Consider the following 14,521-nt stretch of genomic DNA (forward strand, 5'->3'; position numbering starts at 1 on the left):
TTACGACTTATCTTAAAAGAAAGATTAAGAAAAGACAAACCTACGTTTCTAGCATTTGTAGACTTAGAGAAAGCTTAGAGAGGATATAAAATGTAGACTGGCAATGGCAAGGAAAGCGTTTCTGAAGAAGAGGAATTTGTTAACATCGAGTATAGATTTAAGTGTTAGGAAGTCGTTTCTGAAAGTATTTGTATGGAGTGTAGCTATGTATGGAAGTGAAACATGGACGATAACTAGTTTGGACAAGAAGAGAATAGAAGCTTTCGAAATGTGGTGCTACAGAAGAATGCTGAAGATAAGGTGGGTAGATCACGTAACTAATGAGGAGGTATTGAACAGGATTGGGGAGAAGAGAAGTTTGTGGCACAACTTGACTAGAAGAAGGGATCGGTTGGTAGGACATGTTTTGGGGCATCAAGGGATCACAAATTTAGCATTGGAGGGCAGTGTGGAGGGTAAAAATCATAGAGGGAGACCAAGAGATGAATACACTAAGCAGATTCAGAAGGATGTAGGTTGCAGTAGATACTGGGAGATGAAGAAGCTTGCACAGGATAGAGTAGCGTGGAGTGCTGCATACAAACCAGTCTCAGGACTGAAGACCACAACAACAACAACAACAATGTCCACCAGAGTTGGAAGAAGATGAGAGAATTACTTTTACATGTGTGGTGTCTTTTCTTTCGGGACATGTGGTGTCTGTTCTTTCGGGCATGTCTGAAAGAACAAACACCATACAGTCATGATTCCATGGACGTATATATATGGTACATGATGAAAGAGAGATACCAACATCAGCTGCATGATGGCATTGATATAATTCAGTGGTGACAAGTGAAAATTCATGCTGGACTGGGACTCAACCTAACCTGGATTTCCCGCTTAAGGCAGGCAGCCTCCTACTTGCTTCAGTTATCCAAGCATGATTCTTGTCAAACCCAAATTCCCAGCTTGCCGCACATTGATTTCGTACCTCCTCTGGTCCATTTTCCCTACTGCTTGCAGTATCTCATACGATTCTCGCAAGAAAATGGCCTAAATATTACTATTATATGTGTGGTGTCTGTTCTTCTGGATATGTCCGAAAGATAGTCAGATAGCTGAAGCGATTAACACGACCCCTCACTTAAAGCAGGAAATCCAGGATTTAGTCCCAGTCTCGCACAAATTTTCGCTAGTTGCCATTGAATTATTTCAGCGCTCTTATGCAGCTGATATTGGGTTTCTCTTTCATTGTTTCGAGGGAATTTGATTTTCACCAATGCCAGTGCTGTCTGTGAAAAACCAAGGGGCATAGTGGGCATCAGAAATAAAACTCAGTTATAAATAGCAGAGTGGGTCCAACAATAGTTCACAATCTGGTTTGAATCCAGGTAACACATACACACAACAGCATAGCTTGCAGTGCCTGAAGTAGAAAGCTGGATCAGTAGATATTGTGCATAAAATGAAAACAGCTCAGCAAAACTGCGAAAGGCTATCAAGCCCTCGACAGGTGAATAATTGTCTTTAAACTGTAATACATAACTTTATTTCTAAGAGCATGTGTTATGCAACAATATATGACATAACTAGACATGCTGTAGGAATAAGTATAAGAACTACAAAAAAAGTAAGAAATTATATACATTACTTAATAAGAAAAAGTTACCAACCACTGACGATGTCTATAAAATACACATTGTACCATGAATGAATGAATAAATAAATAAATCAAAAAGAAAAAAAAATGATGTAGGCATGTCTCATTCTGCATAAATCTTGGGCACATTACAAGGACTTAAGTAATGATTACACAACAATTCAGGGGAACTTATATTTTGTAAGCTTTGTTTGAGGCAGCTGAAAATCAAATAATCAAAGAATGCAATTAGCAGCATTTGTGTACACTGTTGTCCAACTTATTGGATAGCTCAATAACAGATTCATGAAAATCCATACTGAACAAAGTGCGATACTTTTGCTTATGTGTATATTGATTACAATATGTGCCAACAATTCTGATAACTGATTCAGATGTGTGTTGTGTGTGTTTCCAATTTGCATTCTTCAGAAATGTAAGAATGCCGATGTTTATAAAGGACTGAATGAGATCATCTCTGCAAATTCATCACCCAAAGTAATCACTAGTCGTGACAGCTCATTTTACAGCTGCAACCTTTCAACCTGCTTTTGGTCTACAGCAGAAATATCCTTAGAAGGTGTAGATGATCCAGATAGTAATAATAATAATAATAATAATAATAATAATAATAATCATAAGAAGAGGAAGAAGAAGAAGGAGAGGAATTTAGGGCATATGCATGTTCTCATGTTTGTTTGTACTTTTATACACTGATCATGACACTATTATTACAGTGAAGTACTGCATGAGGAGATACGAACTATCAGCTCCATTCTCAAAAATTTCAAACACACAACTGTATGCTATGTTCACTACTGAACAATGAAATTATTATTGACAGGTGTTAGAATTTAGAAATAAACTACTATCAGCATTAGTGCTTATGATTTCATTCTTTAGGAGTTGGGACACACAAGAAGGTACTTTCTGAAATCTGAACAGGACTGTTAGTTTATGACAGTTTTGTACAGGAAGTGCAATGAAATGGAACAATTAAACGTGTTGGAAACTGTGCGTGGCATCTCCCCTGAATATGAGAATTACTGTAACAAGGCACATGTTCCTCACAATGCAAAATATCTTCATACAAACAGCAGAATCTTTGAAATTATAGCACCTCCACAAAATAAAAAAAAGTGGTTTAATAGAACTTCACTACACAAAACTGTACCACTTTTATGAAACCCTGTAATTGTCTCCCATTGTGATGCATAAGTTTGAAATTTGGCTCAAGGTGGCTACAAACTTTCTCTTTAATGGTGCAAAAACATGGCGCCCTGTGACTTCAACCTCGGGCTCAGTGACACTTCAAACGGCAAGGTGTCAACACAGGTGAAAAATAGGCCACAGCTCAGAAGTTCATTAGACATCCTTAAAGTAGGGTTGAATTGACCAGGATGTGGTTGCAGTGTTGAACAATGTGAAGAACATTGTCCTGATGCTCCCTGTACTGTGAACTGTAGGTTTCACCTGAGAAATGTGTGGGAATCAGTGTCCCGAGGGAAGGGGTCATTTCAAATGTTCAGATGTGTGTGAATTCCTAAGGGACCAAACCGCAAAGGTCATCGGTCCCTAGACTTACACACTGCTTAAATTAACTTAGACTAACTTATGCTAAGAACAACACACACACCCAAGTGAGGGAGGACTCGAACCTCTGACGGGGCGGAGCCGCACGGATCAAGGCAAGATGCCTCAGACCGCGCGGCCAGGGTCGTTTCAGTGCCACCTTTTATGCCAGCTCCTGAAGGCGTTTCGTGTTGATTCTGAGAGGCTATGTGTCTCAAATATTTTCCTCGGCTTCACATAAGAAAACTGGGTGATTCCAAAGCTGGGTGTTGCAGTTCTGACTGCCACCACAGAAACATCAAAGGAAGGGGTAAAATGTGTATAAGAGAGTGTGTTACGACCTTCCCATCATGCGACACATCCATGATTGGGCAGAATTGTGGTGAAATTTGATGCCAATGTCACGTCATTCAGCCACCTTACATCTCGTATGAACTTTGCATGTGTTGACACCTTGCTGTTTGAAGCGCTGCCAAACCAGGGGATGATGATGTAGAGTGCCATACTTTTGCACCATTACAGAGGTAGGCTATAGGCATCTTTGAGCTAAATTGCAAATTTATGCATTACAACGGTAGACAATAACGAGGTTTCGAAAAATTGATACTTCCTTTTTGTTGTCCACTGTATCGACATGTCTTTTATGAACTTATTGATACGTGAGTACTCCATGAAGTCTTTAAAAAGCTTTACAGTTTCGATATGGTAGTGTAAGCCACTGAAATAATTTTAGCAGAAAATTTTTGTGTATCTTCTGTATCATTTCAAGCTTATTAGAATGACATGGAGAGCATGGAGAGCTGCATCAAACCAGTCTCAGGACTGAAGACCACAACAACAACAACAACAACATAGAATGACACCAATTCCAATTGATTTCAGTGTCCATTTTTCAACAGTGATAAATTTTTGATGAAAATATTCCACAAGAGTTAAGAGATGAATTATACTTTATAGGAATTTTGTGATGTGGGGTTGTCATGGTTGCACAGCTTATTTTCTAGCCTCAGAAAATGTATATGGCGATTTTTTAGTGTAATTTGAGATAGATACTTTATATAGTGTAATTTGAGATAGTTACTTGGAAGACAAATATTACACTCCACCACACTTTTTTTAAATAGTTTGTGTTTCATTAAACTTCTATTTTCATACAACCTAGCACCTTTCGGTTAATTGTGCAGTTTTCTAAGTAGTACTCAAAAACAAATCTCAGACCTACAACGTGGCACTGATAAGAGTAAACTTAAGGTCCAGTACTCTCTTTTGGAAAAAATCAAATAGGGTTTCCAGTTCTCTGTCTACAATTAGCAGATATATATTTCTGTTTTGTATGATTCCAGAAGCAGAATCAAAGAGGGTGTTAAGGAGTGAAACAACTGGGAGAGGAGGGAATAGTATGAGTGGGCCAAAGAGGAAGTAGAGATTTTCCCTGCTATATAATCATATTTAAATGATTTGGCACTCCTGTTTTTTATATTTTGTTTTATTTATTTATTTATTTATTTTACTTTAGCATTGCTATATTTCCTTTCTTCAAATAGATAATGTCATCTTACCAAGAGATGCAATCAAATGCCATATCCTTTCTTATCAGTAATTGTCCATTGCAAGTTTACAATGTTTCTTATAATATAACAGACTGATAGAACAAAAGTGACTGGATAGTAATGATGAAGTGATGTCACCCTGTTGTTCCTTTCCGTATCCAGTAAGGAAAGACTAGGTTGCTTGTGGCAACACAATAGCAACTTCCAAGATGTAAATGGTATGGAAATTGGTTGTGAGGTACATTCCTTAATCCAAAGTCATGTGTGTACCATTTCAGTGCTACAGAAAATTGTTCAGAACTTCAGGTTATAAAATCACTGATTGGACCACAGCAACCTGGAAATATATGACTTTGCCAGAGTAGCTAGTAATAACACAGCTAGCTACAAGCTATCTGGTAAACAATTACAAATTGAAGAGAAGTGGTGGCCCCGTTGACTCTGTCACAGTAAAAACTTGCTTTTTGATCACACGATACTTTCAGTTGATGGCCTAGCACCACATCCGCAAAGTATGAACTTGACTATGTATTACGCCGGCCGGAGTGGCCGAGCGGTTCTAGGCGCTTCAGTCTGGAACCGCGCGACCGCTACGGTCGCAGGTTCGAATCCTGCCTCGGGCATGGATGTGTGTGATGTCCTTAGGTTAGTTAGGTTTAAGTAGTTCTAAGTTCTAGGGGACTGATGACCACAGTAGTTAAGTCCCATAGTGCTCAGAGCCATTTGACTATGTATTACAAATAAATAGGTGACATATCTGCTCATGACCCAAAATCTCCTTTGAAAAATGCAATGGAGCTGTGAACAGCAATGTAAGTGGCATACCTCAATGTTTATGCACACATGCTCCATCAGTTAGTTTATGTCATGTAGATTGCTGCTCTTCATAATGACAGATATCCTAAGCATTATGAATGTTCTGGTACTGCAGCATAATAAATGCAAAATATTTTTACATCTGACTAAGAGTTTATAATACAGGTTGCATTTTAAAAAGAGCCAGTATAATGCAGCTTTAAACATACCTCCCAATTTGTAAGCCATTAGGTAAACAGACAATATCTCATTGACACCACCAATGCGACATGAATCAATCTGACAATATTGCATTCCACCAGCCTGCAGAAACTGCTTGAGCATTACGCGGTTGCAGCACATCTCTCCAGTTGCCACACCAATCCCAAGTGGTTTCAGTGCCTATTTTGTTTAAAAATGCACAGAAAAACAATAAATTATTTTGACATCAAATTTATTTTGTTTCCAGTAATTCCATTTCCTAAAATATTTAATTATAGTTACTGGGCATTTGCTGTACCTTGGCTATTGCAGCATGTCCAAGAACATCATCAGGGGAAGTAGGCTCCTCGATCCAAAGTGGCTTGAACTCGGCCAGTGCCTTCATCCAGTCAATAGCTTGCTGTACGTCCCAATTCTGATTGGCATCTACCATCTTCAAAAAAAGGATGCCAATCAGTAATGTATGTTATAATATAACTCAGTATTTACAAAGTCAACTTTTACCTACACCAAAATATGTGCAGATTGGGACCAGGATGTAAGAAACATAATATTACTTTTAAAAAATCACGAACTTTCAAAACTACACATTTCTTATTGGAAAGGTAAAGAGGAATGACTAGGGAAAAAACAAATACTAACATAGTTTCACCCAGCTGAGAATCAAACCCGGCCCCCTGCAGTTGGCATTCAGCCACACTCACCCCGCAGCTACCAAGGCGGACTTCCCGATACGGGCACTCTATTATATTTCATTTACATATCATTATTGGATAATGGATAATCCATTCAGCTGTTTTACTGATGTTATTTGAGTCATATAATCAATCAATTTAAAAATTTTACAGTTTTATCTTCAGACGTCCTTGTGACAGTCCAACTCATCCAAAACACTCAAATAAAAAAGTGATCCAAAACATTGGCAAACTGAAAATCAGTAGTGCTACTGTAAGCATAAAATATGCCAGTTCTTGTGTACATACGATGTGAAGCTACTGGGGCTGTGATGCACAGCATTTTCAGCCACTGGGCATCTGGGTTTGGGGAAAAGTAGTGTTCCACAACAGCAGCAGCAACGCTATGGGGTATGTTGACATGCAGGAACATAAGGCCAGCATGTAGTCTAACGATAATAGGACAGGAACCATGGAAATGCATGAATTAAGTGGTCAATGTCTTGAATGAGATTTTCACTCTGCACATTATGTGAAACCTGAAGCCAATGTCTGCCATCTTAACTAGCCCAAAACATTACGTTTGTGGCGCCAATGAAATTGACACCAACATCGATATGCATTCATCTTTGGACTCTAAGAATTATCTTTGGCTGTTCCGCCATGTTCAGTTCGGTTCTCTGTGATCCTTGTATGTGTTAAGGTTAATAAATGAACTATTGCTAAATGGGTGCAATTAAGGTACTGCACTATAAAAGGTTATTATAATTTTTCAATAACTTTACAAATATTTTATTTTGGAACATAAAAATTATCACCAATAAAAATATTTCATTTAAGCAGTCCAAGCTGCAATGAATGATAATGAGTTGTAATATGGGCAGTTTTTAATACTAGATCTTTTCTGCCTTTCAACTTATGAATTTGAGCTTCCCATGTCCAAAGGGTTATTTCAAAACAAAATTTAATATTTTAGCTAGTGATCTGTTAACCCCCCCCCCCCCCCCTCCTCCACTTTTTTCCCAATAAGAATGCTTACATTTTTATAGTACTATTCATTATGTCCGTAACAGACTAAACTAATACTTATACAAACCTTAAGTCTGAGAGATCACCACCTCTTTCCTCCAATACTTCCTTCCCAATTCTTACCATGTCTTCTACTGCAAAAATAAAGGAAAAAATTCACTTAATACAGTGCTTCTTTTTTTTCCAGATAACATGTTTTGAATGTCAAACCTTTGTTGATGATCACTATTTGCTAGATTCTAGGAGCTGGAAATAACTTGCAAGAAGTCTTTTTTCTTATGACAATTGCTACAAATAATTTTAGGTACTGTATTCCAGAATGGAAAATTCAGAATGGAATAACAATAATGAAATACGATAGATTGCTACTCACCACATACAAGAGGCATTGAGCGACAGACAGGTACATATAGAAGGACAATTAAAAGTAAGCAAAGCTACTGGACGAAGACTCCGTCAAAACCAGACCAAGGTTGCCCCCCCCCCCCCCCTCCGCGCCCCACGCACACAGTCACCGTCGGCACAGACATCTGACAGTGGCCAGCTGAGCTCTTTGAGGATGTCCACATTGAAACTAGTATCAGTGACCATGATGTGGTTTTGGCAACAATGATTACCAAAGTACAAAGGACAACTAAAACACGCAAAGAGATATATATGTTCAGTAAACTAGATAAAAAATCAGTAGTGACATATCTCAGTGAGGAACTTGAAACTTTTAGTACAGGGCAGAAGCATGTAGAGGAACTATGGCTTGTGTTTAAAACCATAGCTGACCATGCACTGGATATATATGTACCCAGTAGAACAGTTCCTAATGGGAGAGAATCTCCATGGTATACAGTCACTGTAAAGAAACTACTGAAGAAACAGAGATTACTGCACAACAGGTGTAAAAAAAAAGTGTATGGCTGTAGAGCGAGATGCTGAATGAAACATATTTGGCTCTCATGAGAGAAATTCATGATGCCTTCAATGACTACCATGCAGAATGTATCATGGAGAAATACAGAGGCAAGCAAGTGTGCCGGGACTTACCCCAGTTCACTGTTAGTAGCACCATGTCACCACAATGCATCTGTGTGCAGCACACATTGTATTGCATCATAATTTAAGAATGGAATTAAAAGTTAAGGTTGCTTTTCCAAACTCTGTTAGCATGTGCTTAAGTATGTGGCGCCGATGAGGTCGACACCAGCATCGGTATGGACTCTGAGCATCATCTTTGGACTCTGAGATTGTCTTCGGGCTGTTCCGCCATGTTTAGTTGTTTGTGAGCCTTGCCTGTGTTTAGGTGAATAAAGGAACTACTGCTAAATGGGGGTTGTTTGGTGTAACTAACCCGAGCATCTCCCCTCACTGGTGACCCCGAGTTGTAAAGTCTTTTGTTTTCGCCGTTTTACTGTATCCGCGACCTCCGTGTCGGTTATTTTCACGTGTATTAAATCGACACAGCATTCGAACAAAGACTTCAGCCCAGTGCCTAATGCCGGATTTTGTGATCGACATGCATCGTGTTGCGGGCGATGTACACCTGCCAGGACTGCAACACGATGCCTCTCACTCGACGATTCCACTGATTTGGACGGACGTTTTCGAGCCTGCAACAATAACTGAGGTTAGGAGTGTGCATGACTCCGGCTATCAAATGCCTTTGTTCCCGCCACATGTGCCCTCCCTCATCGGCTGTGCAAATACCTCTTATGGATCTCCGTGCAATGCGGGACCAATGCCGATTTCTGCAAATGCTTCGTCGGACAACCTACTACCGCCAGGACAACGATTTGCCACGCCGCAATCCGTGCAGTACCACGCGGATACCTGCCACATGGCCGGAACTGCTTCGTCCACAGGTCAACCACCTCAGCATCCGACCACGTCTGCACCTGCCTCGGTTCAGCATCAGCACATGCCTTCCTACTCCGATACCTCGGCCTGCAACAGGAACAATAACTTGTTATCTGTGCCTGACCTCCACCTCCGCCCACTGCTACGCCTCAGTGTTTTGTGCCACGACATTCACCTTATCCACACACCGTTTTGAGTGGAGTGACTATGAACAGTGAACATTCACACATTCCATCTCACGTTCGACATCATTCCCCACACTGTGCTTCTGGACAGCCCGCACCTCCGCAGCCTCCCTGCAACACAGGCGGCCCCGGCTCTGATCATACGTCGAGCTTTCTACGGACCAACATGCGTTCTCCAACTTTGAACTTTTACTCACTTGTTGCCCCCATGCCAGCTCCAGTCAAGCTTCCGCTACCGTTCTCGGCACATCTCGGTGCCTCATCCGCGTCGCTCTTCCACGACGTGTCAATCCAAACACACCCACAACGTGTTGAGCGTCTGCAACCGCAATCGACACATTATGGAGTCTCACCCGTGTCGGCCTTCTGTGTCGCGACGGATCACGCTCAACCACAACACGTCACCTTCACACTGCCACCCCAACAGCTGTCTTTGTCACATACCCTGGAGGCACACTCTCCTGGAATATTACAGCAACAACAGCTCGATTCAGGCAGTACCCCGACGAACTCAACTCAACCTGTTCTTCTGAACATTCTACAACGCTTACCGACGCTGCCGCCGTTTAATCCCGACAGAGCAACAACATGGTTCAAAATTGTGGGCGAAGTGTTCAACCATTACAAACTCGACGAATCAACCAGCTTTCTGTGCCTCATCACCCACCTGCACGACCAGGAGGACTTGATTGCTGACCTGGTCGACGCCCCGGACTCATCTACCCGGTACACTCTAGCCAAAAAGACAGTTCTACGTCGGCTTGCATGCTCAACTGAGGCAGCAATACGGCAAGTGCTCCACGTCGAGCAACTAGGCAACGACAAACCTTCCCAGCTCTGAAGACGGCTACGTGCCCTGGTCAGCGCCGATCTATTCTCAGACACAGCTCTCCCCGTCATCTGGACAGATAAACTATCTCCTCACATCAGCTTTGCTCTGGCTCAGAGGTCTCCTGAACCTGTCGAGCAATGAATGACAATTGCTGACAAGCTACATGATGCACCACTGCTCCATTTCGCCAGCCACTGCCTACCTGACAAGTCCCAGGTTCAGGCTCATCGCCATGCGTTTGGAAGTGGCCAGGGCTGTAATGTGCCGACCGTTCCGCTCGCTCTGGGAAGCAGTAAACAAACAACTGGGACGTCACCGGCCCCGCCCACGGCCACGCCCCCTCCTGCAACCGAACCTGCTGTGGCTATCGAACCACGGCCACCGCCACTGGCAATGAACCTTCCGCAGGAAATGCAACCACACTACCTGTAGTGTTACTTCCACACACGGTTTAGTGAGGCGGCACGGAACTGCAGACCACCCTGCTGCTTCCCAAACGCCAATCGCAGGTTGGTCCAGGTGCCACCTCCTGCACACAACATGACAGACCCCCCCCCCCCCCCCCCCCGTGCTCCATTCTGTCCGGGAACGACCGGATAATTGCGGACGACTTTTCATTAAAGACATTTCGTCGGGATACCTTTTCCTAGTAGACAGAGGCGCCGATGTTTCGCTGCTGCCTACGTCCTTAGCGTCGTCGAACATCCGCCCTCATCATACTTCACTGCAAGCCGTGAATTCAACTAAACTACAATGCTCGGGTTCAACTTCCCACGTCGTCTCACTCTCCGAAAACTGCAAACTCGAGTGGACTTTTTTAGTGTGTGAAATTGACGAACCTATACAAGGCATTGACTTCTTGCGACACCACAAACTTTCACCAGACCTAGTGCAAAACACCGTGTTTCGTCATCCGTCCAAGACTCACTTCCCTTGTGGTCCATCGAGCAAACCCCCCCGTGACACATCGGTCTGCGCTCATGTCATCCGTACATGCTCGTCTCTGTCGACGACATTACAAGAAACAGCACACAAGTGCCTTGTCGAGCTTGAGCACGTCGCTCACCTATGCAAGGAAAACTTCGAGCTCTCCCTCTGGCTCCACGAAACACAGATCCAGCTCTCCGATGCAGCAAATGAATTACAGACACTGCAGCAAGGACAAAGCAAGGTTAGTAAGTGCGCCGAATCTGCTTGCAATCCCAGCAATCGAGCCTCCCACTACCCCTCACAAGTATGCTATCACGACTGCCATAATGTGTACTGACAGTTCCGCAGGGCCACACCCTCCTAACACTGAAGCGTTTGACACTCGGCCGGACACAAGTGCGCATGCGCAACGAGCGTCACGTGTTTCCGAACTGACGGCTCCTACCCCGCCCCTCGCGGACAGCACCTCAAACTATGCAACTTCGGCTCCTGCGCACCGCCGTGCGACTGCCACTGACAACACAAACAGTGCACTCGCGCCAAGCGTTTCCCCCCCACCGTGCTGCCACAGGCCGCGTCCTCGGACAATGGACTCACCAACGGCTCACGAGCTCTACCGAGCTCACCCGACCATGGTGCCACTGCTTCGGGCTGGTGGCCATCTTGTCACGTTGACTCCTGGTACACCTCGCCGCCTCGGCTCCCGTCGGATCCGCCGAGTGGCTCCGAACACCACGACCACGCCTCACCTGCCCTGCCCGCCACACATGGTAAACAAACCGCCTCCCGTGCCACTAGCAACATTTCTGTCGTCACCAACGGCATGGTTCACAAGCTTTGCCTCACGCCATGTCCCCCGATCTCCAATAAACCACGTCGACTTTGACCCAAGCGCCTCTCCGACCTTAATATTCAGATTTCTGAACTACTAAGCTCCGGCATCTTTGAACCCTCTGCCAGTATCTGGTCTATGCCCATACATATGACACCCAAGAAAGACGGGTCCTGGTGCGTGTGCAGAGACTACCATCGACTAAACACACGAACAATTCTGGACACCTACCCCATACCCAACATTGCCGACTTTACCAGTTCCCTCACACGTGCGACCACGTTCTCTGTCATTGATTGCAAATGGGCCTACCACCAGATCCCCATGGCACCTGAAGACATCGAGAAGACAGCAATCACCACCACGATTATGTTATTTCAGTTTCGATCTGTGCCCTTCGATCTGAAAAACGCAACCCAGACCTGGCAACACATCATCAACGAAGTGCTATTCGACCTAAAATTCTGCTTTACATATCTTGATGACATTCTTGTGTTCAAACTGTTATGAACTCTCTCGTGGCAGCAGGCATCGAGACCAACCAGAACAAATTGCATCTACATCAACCCGCTGTCACTTTTCTTGGTTTTCGGGTCCCTGCCGACGGCATTTCACCACCCCCTGAGAAAGTACAGACAATACAAAACATACCCAGACCTTCATCATTCAAAGAGCTCCAGCATTTTCTGTGGACGGTTAATTATTATCGCCGTCATGTACCACGGGCTGCGGAGATTCAGGCTCCACTGAAGGACGCCTTGGCAGGCACCAACACTTCTGGATCTCGGCCTGTTCCATGGACCCCTGCTATGACTGACTCTTTCACTGCCCTCAAAAATCTTCTTGCCGAGGCCTGCACCATCGTGCATCCTCATCCCAATGCGCAGCTTTTCATCACCACAGATGTGAGCGATACTGCCATCGGCGCTGTCCTTAGCCAGAAAATCGATGGCCAAACTTCGCCTCTGCAGTTCTTCTCGCTCAAGTTCACCAATGCACAACGGAAATATTCCGCGTTTGACAGGGAGCAAGCATTTTAAGACTGATGTTGAGGGACGCCCTTTCTATGTTTTAACAGACCACAAACCCCTGGCTGCAGCCATTACAAACCCGCCAGCTGACCCGCCTCCTCGCCGCTTCAGATACGTGGACTTCATATCTCAGTTCACCACTGATGTCAGACACATAAAGGGTGCTGACAATATAGTTGCTGATTTCCTTTCATGAGTCGACACCGTCCATTCGCTGTTAGACCTCTCTGAACTGCCTAACCTCCAACCCGCTGACAAGGAGAAACAAAACCTGATTTCAGACTCTACCTCTTCACTACACTTTGTCCGCACCACCTTCCCTGGCATTTCTGGTGAGATCTGGTGCGATGTGACGACAGTACAGGCACATTACACCCCCTGATCCCAACCATGCTCCGTCGAGCTGTCTTCAACGCATTGCATAATTTAGCCCACCCCGGTATTCGTGCGTCTGCCCACCTCGTAGCAGAGTGCTTTGTGTGGAGAAATGTCAACAAGGACTGCCAGCAATGGGCACGCTCCTGCGTCGCATGCCAATGCTGCAAAGTACACAAGCACAGTTCACCCCCCCTCGGCGCCTTTTCGATCCCTCCTGGACGTTTCCAGCATATTCACATTGACATTTTCGGCCCTCTCTCTCCCTCTAACAGCTTTTGTTATGTTCTCTCGTCTATTGACCGAACAACTCGGTGGGTCCAGGCTGTCCCGCTCCCTAATATTACGACAGAAACTAATGCTCGAGCTTTCGTCGAGTAATGGGCGTTGCGTTTCGGATGTCCAGCTATTGTCACGACTGACCAGGGCAGCCAATTTGAGTTGGCCCTGTTCAACGAGATTTGTAACATTTGCGGCATCCGGCGCATTCATACCACAGCATATCACCCACAAAGTAACGGGCTAGTCGAGCGCTGGCACCGCAGTTTCAAGGCGGCTCTTCGATGCCACGACTCTCTATGGACGGAGGCCCTTCCCCTTGTGCTACTCGGCATTCGTGCGATCTATAGGGAAGACCTCAAAGGCACAATAGCCGAGTTCGTATACGGCCAGAACATTGTTCTCCCTGGCGAACTTGTGAGCCCTTCCGCTTCTCTCCCTCAGTCTGACTTACCTTCGTTGACCGCATCAGACGCCACTTCATCTACCTCCACATCCCTCCGCATGCCAGCCATTCCCGCCCTAAAGTTCACGTCCCGAAATCTCTGGACAATTGCGAGTACGTCATGCTCCGAGATGACACTGTCTGTGCTCCCCTCCAACCTCCATAGACCGGTCCGTACCGAGTTCTCTGGTGCTCAGCCAACACCCATGACATCCAGATGAAAGATTCAGATGTCACAGTCTCGCTCAAGCCTGCTTATGTCGAGCCTTCTTCTACCCCACCTTCAGGCCACGATCACGCC

General features: G+C 44.4%; 2 protein-coding genes across 7 annotated transcripts in view; one reads left to right on the top strand and one right to left on the bottom strand.

Moving 5' to 3' along the window:
• Positions 1 to 14,521, top strand: part of LOC126176794 (adenosine 5'-monophosphoramidase HINT3-like) — a 66,075-nt gene that overhangs the window by 30,866 nt on the left and 20,688 nt on the right. The window lies entirely within an intron of this gene.
• LOC126176793 (mitochondrial enolase superfamily member 1-like) overlaps positions 1 to 14,521 on the bottom strand; it is a 115,729-nt gene that overhangs the window by 7,232 nt on the left and 93,976 nt on the right. The window contains exons 8-9 of one of the 4 annotated variants that reach the window (XM_049923970.1): positions 6,059 to 6,193; positions 5,769 to 5,940 (exon numbers count right to left, since the gene is read on the bottom strand). The exons of 2 other annotated variants lie outside the window; for them this stretch is intronic. In XM_049923970.1, coding sequence (XP_049779927.1) covers positions 5,769 to 5,940; positions 6,059 to 6,193 — 307 coding nt within the window. The remainder of the gene's footprint in view (positions 1 to 5,768; positions 5,941 to 6,058; positions 6,194 to 14,521) is intronic. One more of the 4 variants, XM_049923969.1, reaches the window with a different exon arrangement.

The sequence above is a fragment of the Schistocerca cancellata genome, chromosome 3, assembly GCF_023864275.1.
Source record: "Schistocerca cancellata isolate TAMUIC-IGC-003103 chromosome 3, iqSchCanc2.1, whole genome shotgun sequence".
NCBI lineage: Eukaryota > Metazoa > Arthropoda > Insecta > Orthoptera > Acrididae > Schistocerca > Schistocerca cancellata.